Below are 9,969 nucleotides of genomic sequence, written 5' to 3'. Positions count from 1 at the left end.
TTGAGATATGTCGAGATATTGTAAATATTCGGTTTAGATTTAATAAATTTATATTTAGATTTGGTCTTATCTATAGATTATATTATTTAGATTTGAATCTATCGAGTCTGTTTGTATTGTCTTATTTTGACATCAATAACACACTTTAATTATTTTTCTCCAAAATTTTTAACAAAACTTAAACATAAAATTAAACTAAACTATTAATTTACACTTTGGATCAATAGAAGCTTTTACGCCGATCGAATATCCAAATGGGCTTATTGGACATCAGATTAATACCTCTGATTCGACCCAAAAACCCAAATCCGAATATAATTTATTTTAATTCAAATATAGGATGGATATTCAAACAATTTCAATTGAATGCCCAGGCCTAAAATGGGAGGCGATCGGTGCATGTACACGTCGCCTATTTAAGCAGAATCCCCCCGCACCTTTCTCCTTCCTTCCAGTCGTCCTCCACCGCGGACATGGTGAAGTTTTCCAAGGAGCTTGAAGCTCAGCTAATTCCTGAATGGAAAGATGCCTTCGTCAATTACTGGCTTCTCAAAAAGCAAGTCAAGAAGATTAAGCTATCCAGAAAACTGAAACGCGCTCCGGATTCCAACCGCGGCCTCCGGCGCTCAATCCTCCATCCGATCGGACTTTTCCTGAATAGATTAACCGTTCAATCGCGGAATGGCGGCGGAGATGACAATCGGAAAATCGTTGATCAGGTACACTGCCTGGAATGAAATTAATGTTTTATCGCTTTTCTGGATAGTTAATTTTCGGAAAATTGAGTAAGGATACTAGATTTTACACGTTGATTAACACTAATTTCGCAATTTCAGGTGAAGTGCAGAGCAATTGATGAAGCCGAAGAAGATGGAGAAGAAATCGTTGAAACTGAGCTTGCTCAGCTGTTCTCTGAAGAAGATGAGGCAATTAATTAGCTAACATTTTTAAGTAATGATAAATTTGTACATGCTCATAAGTTCCATGGCCGTACAGGTGAAGGTTTTTTTCCAGATCCTTGACGACGAGCTCAACAAAGTGAACCAGTTCTACACAACGAAGGAAACCGAGGTCCTGGAGAGAGGAGAATTACTACATAAGCAGCTCCAGATCTTGCTCGACATCAAGAGAGTTCTCGGAGATCGTCGCCGGAAAAAATCATACAGCTTCGGCGGAGGCGGCGTCTCTGGTCTCTTCTCTCGATCGAATTCTTCATTGAGCGGGAACTCCGACTTTTCCGGTTAGTTAACATAGCAATAAAAAATATATATAAAAAAACCCAAAATTAAATTGGCAACTTTATTTATTTATATATCTTTAGTGCGTGGCTTAAATTAATTGTGATTACTTGGAAATTTAAGATGGGGCGACACGACATTCCACTGAAAAATTGGAAATGTTGTAGCTCTGCAATTAGATTTCGCATCTTTCATATATATATATATATATATATGCCAAAAATTTCCATTGAATTAGTGATCTCCATTCACTATATTTCATATTGAACAATTTACTTCAACAAATAACATATATACATATATATGGCCCCATGCAGAAAGTCAGCATAGCGATGAATATTGCGACAGTCCAGATTCTCGAGGAGACGACGATATCATTACGGCTCTGGAGAAAAATGGTATAAATTTGCAGGTGAATAATAATACAGCAGCAAAAGGAAAGAAGGGGAAGCCTAAACTGGGGATGGCTATGAGGATTGACATTCCAGCCACCACGCCGGTGCGCACGATTGCCACTGTGACGGCGGCGCTTTGGGAGGATTTGGTGAACAACCCTAAGAAAGGAGGAGAATGCAGAATTAACAGACACAAGATTCAGTGTGCAGAGAAGATGATAAGGGGAGCATTCGTGGAGCTCTACAGAGGACTTGGATTGCTCAAAACCTACAGGTATTTAAATATATATATATATATATCTGATTTCATGTGTGCATGCATAGCTATATCTGATTGTTAGTTATCAAAGTAATTCAATATGTATAGTCTAATTTATTTTAGAGGCAATATCATATGCTTTATATGTAAGTGTTCAATGTTGTGTCCTCAGCTTCTCTAATACTTACTATAATGTAGTTTTATTCATTTAAACTCTAACCAAATAATTTCAAAATAAGTTATAAAGGCAACAAAGTTAAGTGTATTTTGGGTATGTATCACATGTTGTAGTATCATACTCCCTGAATTGATGCATGTTAATAATTACTTTTGTGAGAAAATCTGCTGCTTTTCTTGCTTTAGTTTTATTATCGATGAAATATATGAACGTTGCAAACAAATAATAAATGACATGACATGACATGACATGAAGAAACAATGAATATTCAAGAAAAATGCATGCATCATACATTACCTCTGTCATCTTCATACAATCAAGGTACACAGGCCTAATTTCAAATATTATATTTTTTATCAATGGATGTGTTTTGGTGTTCCTGGTTAATCATACTTTTTGGTTTATATATGTAAATGCAGCTCACTCAACATCGTTGCCTTCACCAAAATACTCAAGAAATTCGATAAGGTAATTGGGCATATAATCTAGATATCTCAGAAACTTTTTGATGAATCTTTATGGGGTTGTGGTGGCCTTTTTCTTCTGTCTGACCATCACAGGTTACGCATGGGCAAGCATGCGGGAGTTCGTATCTTAAGGTTGTCAAGAGATCACATTTCATTAGCTCAGATAAGGTAATTAGATACAAATTATAACATAATATAGATATACGTAGGTGTGTTTGAGTACATGCATATATATATATGTGTCTGCATGTCTCGATATATATGTGAATCTATTTTGTGTTAATCATTAATTCACGGTTGCATAATCTCTATGTGTTGGATGATTGCATGTGGTTTCTTCATTGAGTAATCTTCACGACACAATTATATATAGGAATATGTATGAAATTGCCCAACGTGGCTAGCCTAGAGAACATCACGACATGGATTTTCTGATTGATTCTCCTTCCTGGTGCAAATCAAGAAGACCAAATTCATGTATCTTAAAGTCCAAATCTGAATGGAACTTAGTGGGATTTGAATAGACAGTGAGAAATATACATACATATAGATATATATGTAGTTAGTGGTGGTGGGGTTTGAACAAATTAGTAATCAATGATATATATGTATAATGTTATTTGTGGTTGTGCAAAGGTTGTAAGACTAATGGACGAAGTGGAGTCATTATTCACACAGCACTTTGCCAACAGTGACAGGAAAAAGGCCATGAAGTTCTTGCGACCCCAACACCCAAATGACTCTCACATGGTTACTTTTTTTGTAGGTAACGACAATATTCCATCTTTAAAAGAAGAAATTAAAAATGAAATTCAACTTTCCTTTTCCGAATGATTTCATTGGTAAAAATATGATGTTGTGGGTTTCTTCTTCAGGTTTGTTCACAGGGAGTTTTGTCACATTGTTTGGTGTGTATGCCACGTTAGCACATCTCAGTGGTATGTACTCGTATGATTACTTGGAAATGGTCTATCCTGTTTTCAGGTAAAATTACTGATTTTCATCACATAATTAGGAAATGTTCATGTAATGTAACAAGTAGAAACAGAGGATTTGAATTTAATTTGTTAAGTGAATGCAGCATGTTCGCGTTGCTGAGCCTTCACTTGTTCATGTATGGATGCAACCTGTTCGCGTGGAAAAGCACGAGGATCAACCACAACTTCATATTCGATTTCCAGGCGAGCACGGCCCTCAAGTACCGCGACGCTTTCCTCATCTGCACCTGCTTGATGACTGCTGTTGTCTCCGCTATGGTCATACACCTCATCCTCGTATCTACTGGCTTTGCCCCTCGTCAAGTCGACTTCATTCCTGGGATTCTCTTTCTGGTAAAACCATCCATTAGCCAGCTTCCTGCTATGATTCAAGATTAATTCTAAACTATGTTCCTCATGTTGATGCAGAGTTTTGTGGCTATCCTGATTTGTCCGTTGAACGTTTTCTATCGCCCAACAAGGTTCTCCTTTCTTGGCATCATTCGCAATATCGTGTGCTCTCCATTTTACAAGGTATGCTTGAGCGAAGATTCTACAATGTAAATATATATATAGTGCAAGTTTTAGGCCTAATGAAGTGATGTTGTGCAGGTTTTGCTTGTAGACTTCTTCATGGCTGATCAGCTGACCAGTCAGGTAGCTAGCTTCTTTGTTTTAGCTAACTTTCAACCTCGCCTTGTTCTTATCATCATCGAGCTTTTTATCTCTCAGGTTCCATTGTTGAGGCACATGGAATCAGCCAGCTGTTATTTCCTGGCCGGAAGTTTCCAGACACACCGCTACGAAACCTGCAAGTCTGGGAAGCTCTACAGGGAGCTCGCATATGCCATCTCCTTCGCACCCTACTACTGGCGTGCAATGCAGGTGTGTATGTATATACAATACAGAAGATGAGTACATATAATGTCATGCAATGACTATCCAATGTGCTGTGTTGCAGTGTGTAAGAAGATGGTTGGACGAATGTAATATCGACCACTTGATCAACTTGGGAAAATATGTATCAGCTATGGTGGCAGCCGGGGCACGGGTGACCTATGCCAGAGAGCCGTCGTCACAGCTATGGATGAGCATAATGTTAGTGAGCTCAGTTGTGGCCACGGTATACCAGCTGTACTGGGATTTCATCAAAGATTGGGGACTTCTGAATCCCAAGTCGAGGAACCGGTGGCTTAGGGACGATCTTGTACTCAAGAATAAATACATTTACTACGCATCCATCGTAAGAAGCTCTTCCCTTTTCTCTCCATCTTCTTGTCTCCATTCATTCACTCGTTTAACTCTGTCGATCGATCCCAGGCGCTGAATGTTGTCCTAAGAGTGGCGTGGGTGGAAACGATGATGAGGTTCAGCATCGGGTTGCTTGAGTCGCGGCTGATCGACTTCTTGCTTGCTTCCTTGGAGGTCATTCGGCGCGGACATTGGAACTACTACAGGTACTCACTCTACTTACTAATTAGGTGCATGATCTACTATAGTATGTATTGTATTTGTATTTGTATGTTTGTAACGGTTTGGCGTTGCACAGGTTGGAGAATGAGCATCTAAACAATGTTGGTAAGTTGAGAGCTGTCAAAACTGCGCCATTGCCGTTCCGGGAGCCGGATTCCGATGGATAGAACTTGAATTTACCATAATGCCACTGGGCTGGGCGCGCCTTCTTGTAAGAAGAAGTTTCACCGTATTAATTTACATTTCTGCTGCCGGTATCTTTCCTTACAATAAATTTTCCATTTGATGATTTTGAAATGAATTTCCCGCCATTTTTTTTTTTTTTTTTATTGCGATGTATGTATCCGATCCGAACGCCAAACCCTTATCTTGCACTTCAGATCACCCCCTTCTTAAGCCTTTCGGCGATCTTTTTGGAGAGGCAGTAGGAGGTTGCCTCGACGGTGATCATCGGGTTGACGCCAGGCGCGCCGGGGAGAACACTGGCGTCGCAAACAAACAGCCCTGCAGCTTCCCAGCTCTCCCCATTCTGATCGACGGCGCCATCCCTTTCGGTCGCTCCCACTCTGCAGCTTCCCATCTGATGCGCCGAGCAGTACGTGGTCCACTTCTCGGCCATCATCGATTTAGGGCCTTCCTCCGCCGTCACCGTGTCCAGAAACTCCTCCACTGCCTCCTCACTTACTCCTCCTACGCACCTCAGCTTCTGCCCGTCGCTCCGATGTGTCCCCACCTCAGCAGCGCCTGCTGCGATCAGTATCCTCAACGCGCGTCGCAGCCCCACCCTCATGTCCTCTTTATCCTTCTTGCCAAGGCAGTAGCTTATCCGTCCTTCCGACAACACTTCCCCGCTCCCTCTGTCGCGGATCATCGAGAAAATGTGAGCTGTTCTCGCATACTTAACCATCCTTTTCTTGAACTCCACTCCCGACTCCCACGGGCACAATGCTGCGTAAGATCCCGGCCCCAGAATCGCAGTCTCTATGATGGCTCTCACATTCGAATCTTCCTCCACTTTGTGCAGCGATGTGATGATCCCTCCTTGGTACGACTTCCCCTCCACGATGTCTCCGGACGAGCCGGTCTCGGGGAAATGTCCCCACGCCATCAGCACCGGGTGGAGGTGGAGATTCCGCCCGATGTTTTTGTTCCTTAAGCCGCTTCTGATCAGTAATGGCGGCGTTAGGAGCGAACCGCAGGCTGAGATCGTGGCTTTCGCTTTGATTACCATCTTTTTCTTTATGTCCGGATTCGTACTCGTCGCTATCACTCCTTTGCACCTCGCTCGCCTTCGCCGTGGTGTCGTTTCATTATCCTCTATTACAAGGCTCTCGGCCTTGCATCCGGAGATGATGACAGCGCCGCAGTTAACGGCATCGACTAGCCACGTCGTGTCGGTCCCCTTCTTGTCGCCCCTTATGCATCCGTAGCAGCACGAGCCGCAGTAATGCCCTGCCGTTGAGTTCCTCGCGACACGCTCTGCCTTCAGGCCGAGGCGCTCGCACCCTTTACGGAGTACTTGATTCTGAAACCCCTCGCGATCGCACTCGCCCGTTACGCGGATTCGTTCCCACACACGATCCATCGATTCGTGATACTCGGGGCTACCGTAGAGCCCAAGGCCGTGATCGACGTTCCACTCTTTGAGCACGGATTCGGGAGTCCTTATACAGGCTGACCAGTTGATGGCGGAGCCACCGCCCACGGTGGATCCGGCGAGGAGCATGACTTTCCCGTCGAGGGTGGACAGGATCCCTCCCGACTCGTAGAGCTCGTTCATGGAGGGCCCTTCGAGGGCCGAATAGTCCCTCTGGGTGAAGTAGTTCCCTTTCTCAACCACGACGACCTTCAAGCCTGCCTGCGCAAGAACTGCCGCCGCAACACCACCGCCGCAGCCGGAGCCAACGATGGCAACATCGCACGTGACAATGTGAGTATTGGTTGGGGCATCGTGTCCGACGGATAAGCCTTTCTCGGACAGGGAAGCGACGAGGGTGTCGTCATTAGTCTCACGTTGGGTCTCGACAATGCCTTTGTCGAGAGGCCTGTCGGCGCCGGAGCGTGTGTTGGTTGGAACCGTCGACGTTTGATGAGGATCCGGAGCCGGCGGTGTATGAGTATCGACTTGGTAGTCCATGGCTTTCCACCCGGGATTGCTCGACCTTTCACTTACCTAATTAAGAATAATCCAAATAGATATTATTTATATACTTGTCAATTGTCATATCACAATTATAAATGTGTTTGGTTACCATTCTAAACAAAAATAAATATTACTCATTATTTTCAATAATTATATTTTTGTTTCGAAAAAACTATCAAATCAAATTTTGATATTTTGTGGTTGGAATAATTTTGAATTTAATTTTCTTAAGTAAAAATTATTTATTAAGTACAATTACATAAAATCTATATTTAAATATATTATTACCATTGAAAATTGCGCAATGTGTTATTTTTTAAATTATTAAATAAAAAAAAATCACACATCAAACAAACTTTAATATCTTAAATTAAAAAATATATATATCAAAAAGATTTATTCCTTAGTGTTTTTATACGAGTCGATTCCATAAATATTATTTAAAAAAATTCAATATACATACGTTAACCCAAAGTAATTAATATTCCAAATTTTATTATAGTTAATGGTGTTGATTAATATGTAAGTAATAGAATTATCAACAATTGATTAAAAAACAAACATATATATATAGACAGAGTTGAAATTTTCAAAAGGCCCTTTATTTCTGACCAAATCTTTTGCATTATATAATAAAATAAATTGTTGAATGAATAATAGGAGAAAGAATCAACTCCATATAAACATATGGTATAAAATAATTATTTGTTTATGTATGTTCTGATCTGTTGTGTTTTTTTTTTTATATATATAATTATTGGATATTCATTCATTTATATCAATTTCTTCTTCCTGTACTACTGCATATGTGTTTTAACTGAAAAATAAAAAATAAAAAATAAAAAATAAAACGAATGAATTGATTAGATAGTATAGGCATGGATGTGTACCTGTGTGAAGAAGACGAAGAGCACTATGAACTTGAGGAACACGAACCCCAATCTGATTGGCGTCAAGATGCTGCCATGACGCTCCACCAGCCATTTCTGCACAACCTTCTCCCTCTTCTCCAACGCCATCTCACTGAATCTCTTCGCCTTCACTAACCATTTCGCTCTCTCCAAACTCGATCCCCCGCTCAGAAGTGCCGTCCCCAATCTCGTCGACAGCATCCTCACCAATATCCTCACCACCAGCTGTGCTTCCACAAACCCCCTTTTCATCACCATTTCACCCACCTTTTCAATATCAATATCAAAATCCGAATAATCAAAATCAAAATCAAATTCAAATTCAGATTCATTAATTAATAATCATCTACAATTAATTACCTCGTCAGGAACAGGATACTGAGAGGCAGAAGCTCGGAAGAAGGACTCGATTGGCCGATCGAGGGGGAATTGCGAGTTGTGAGGAAGAGAAATTGAAGGTACGAAAACCTCGGAGATACTGGCGATGGTTTGGAGGTCGGAAGGTGAGAATCCATGGGTGTATTTGGTCTGTCTTGTCCCTCCTCTGAGCAACGGATGGGGATGGGGATGACATCGGCAGTCATCGTGTGTTGTTGAAGCAGCCTTAGCCATGGCCATAGCGCTCTACCTCGCACAAATCACAATCAATTTCTAGGCCTTCTTCCTTTTGCTTCGTTTCGTTTCTATTTATACATGGAGTGGAGACAGTTAGTTTCATTCAACATATTTTTATTTATTTTAATTAACCGTTTTTTATTTTTAATTTTTAATGATGATATCTGACTTTTTGTCATTTGGCCTTTTTTTTTTATTATTCCAAAGTATTATTGTGGAATTCATTATATTTTTTTAACCTAATACTAACATTTTTGTCTTTTCTTTTCACCAGTTGATGTGGAAGACAATGTACTTTTATAAAATTATTTTAATTTTATGAAATATTATGTTACAATAATGTTTCTTTAGCCTTGTTTGAACGTATTTTTTTTAAATTTTATAATAAATTAAAAATAATACTAGTATTTTATTTGTTAGTAAAAATGTGTAAAATATTTTGATATGTTTGCTATTTAATACTCCCGTCGTCTCATTTATCGTGTCCACTTTTCTATTTTTATTTGTCCACTTATTCTGTTATTTTTCTCTTTTTTAAAAAATTTATACACTTTAATGACATGTTATCTTCGTCTTAATCTAAAATTATTTTTATTATACCATAATTATTTTCACTAATATATTTTTAATTATTTACTAATTATATCCCTCATAAATTTTTGTGTCTACAGTAAATGGGACACGATAGTCGGGACGGTTGAAGAAGTATATTTGTAATTTAAATAAAAGTAAAAAATATTTTGATATTAATGTATAATTATTTTTACTAAAACAAAAAAAAATAATATTTTTGAGTAGAACAAGTAGAAATAGTATTTTGAATTGTATAAATATAAATTTAAATAAAATAAATCCAATTATATTAAAGATGCATGGAATATATTTTTACAAGTATATTAATTAAGTAAAAAACTATTCCTTCCATCTCAGTAAAAGTGTCTATGTAATTATAGATATGAGAATACATAAAAAAAAATGTGAATAATTAAAAAATGTATTACTAAAATTAATTGTTGTATAATATAAATAATTATAAATTAAGATTAAAATAACTGAATAATTTAATTAAGATTAAAAAAAATTATAATTATGAAATTTAAAAGGTGATTAAATTGCATGATCATTTTTCAAATAATAAAATTTACAAATTATATGTGACGGATAAAAATAAAAAAAATATGATTATTTAATGGAAGACAAGGAATATAATTTTTTTTAATAAAAAATATTTAATTAAATTATACTCATCTGTCATTAAAATATATTCTCATTCCCCTTGTAAAAACACAAAGAGAATGATAACATATTTCATC

The 9,969-nt window shown here is 38.6% G+C and overlaps 2 protein-coding genes across 2 annotated transcripts; one reads left to right on the top strand and one right to left on the bottom strand.

Annotated features, from left to right (window-relative positions):
* Positions 1-374: 374 nt before the first annotated feature.
* Positions 375-5,203, top strand: LOC127249211 (phosphate transporter PHO1-like). Its single transcript, XM_051271915.1, has 15 exons — positions 375-719; positions 837-926; positions 997-1,240; positions 1,556-1,907; positions 2,490-2,538; positions 2,631-2,705; positions 3,174-3,303; positions 3,413-3,521; positions 3,619-3,868; positions 3,944-4,048; positions 4,127-4,171; positions 4,247-4,399; positions 4,476-4,757; positions 4,835-4,971; positions 5,064-5,203. The coding sequence occupies exons 1-15, from the start codon at positions 474-476 to the stop codon at positions 5,152-5,154; spliced, it is 2,358 nt and encodes a 785-aa protein (XP_051127872.1). The 5' UTR covers positions 375-473; the 3' UTR covers positions 5,155-5,203.
* Positions 5,204-5,330: 127 nt separating this feature from the next.
* On the bottom strand, positions 5,331-8,710 carry LOC127249215 (long-chain-alcohol oxidase FAO1-like). The gene is made up of 3 exons (XM_051271924.1): positions 8,402-8,710; positions 8,021-8,308; positions 5,331-7,160 (listed from the first exon to the last, which is right to left on the bottom strand). Exons 1-3 carry the CDS (start codon positions 8,657-8,659, stop codon positions 5,364-5,366), a joined length of 2,343 nt encoding a protein of 780 aa, XP_051127881.1. The 5' UTR covers positions 8,660-8,710; the 3' UTR covers positions 5,331-5,363.
* Positions 8,711-9,969: the final 1,259 nt, after the last annotated feature.

The sequence above is a fragment of the Andrographis paniculata genome, unplaced genomic scaffold, assembly GCF_009805555.1.
Source record: "Andrographis paniculata isolate CXL003 unplaced genomic scaffold, ASM980555v1 Contig11END, whole genome shotgun sequence".
In the NCBI taxonomy this organism is placed as follows: domain Eukaryota; kingdom Viridiplantae; phylum Streptophyta; class Magnoliopsida; order Lamiales; family Acanthaceae; genus Andrographis; species Andrographis paniculata.
The sequence above is the reverse complement of the archived record's forward strand: the minus strand, read 5'-3'. Positions and strand labels throughout refer to the sequence as shown.

What these genes read in the sequence shown, in the direction of transcription:
- LOC127249211 (XM_051271915.1), top strand. Translation starts at nt 474, where the DNA reads ATGGTGAAGTTTTCCAAGGAGCTTGAAGCTCAGCTAATTCCTGAATGG. An exon ending in ATCGGAAAATCGTTGATCAG is followed by an intron (nt 720 to 836) that starts GTACACTGCCTG and finishes TCGCAATTTCAG; the next exon opens with GTGAAGTGCAGAGCAATTGA. An exon ending in TGTGCTCTCCATTTTACAAG is followed by an intron (nt 4,049 to 4,126) that starts GTATGCTTGAGC and finishes GATGTTGTGCAG; the next exon opens with GTTTTGCTTGTAGACTTCTT.
- LOC127249215 (XM_051271924.1), bottom strand. Translation starts at nt 8,659, where the DNA reads ATGGCCATGGCTAAGGCTGCTTCAACAACACACGATGACTGCCGATGT. An exon ending in AGTATCCTGTTCCTGACGAG is followed by an intron (nt 8,309 to 8,401) that starts GTAATTAATTGT and finishes GATATTGAAAAG; the next exon opens with GTGGGTGAAATGGTGATGAA. An exon ending in TCTTCGTCTTCTTCACACAG is followed by an intron (nt 7,161 to 8,020) that starts GTACACATCCAT and finishes ATTCTTAATTAG; the next exon opens with GTAAGTGAAAGGTCGAGCAA.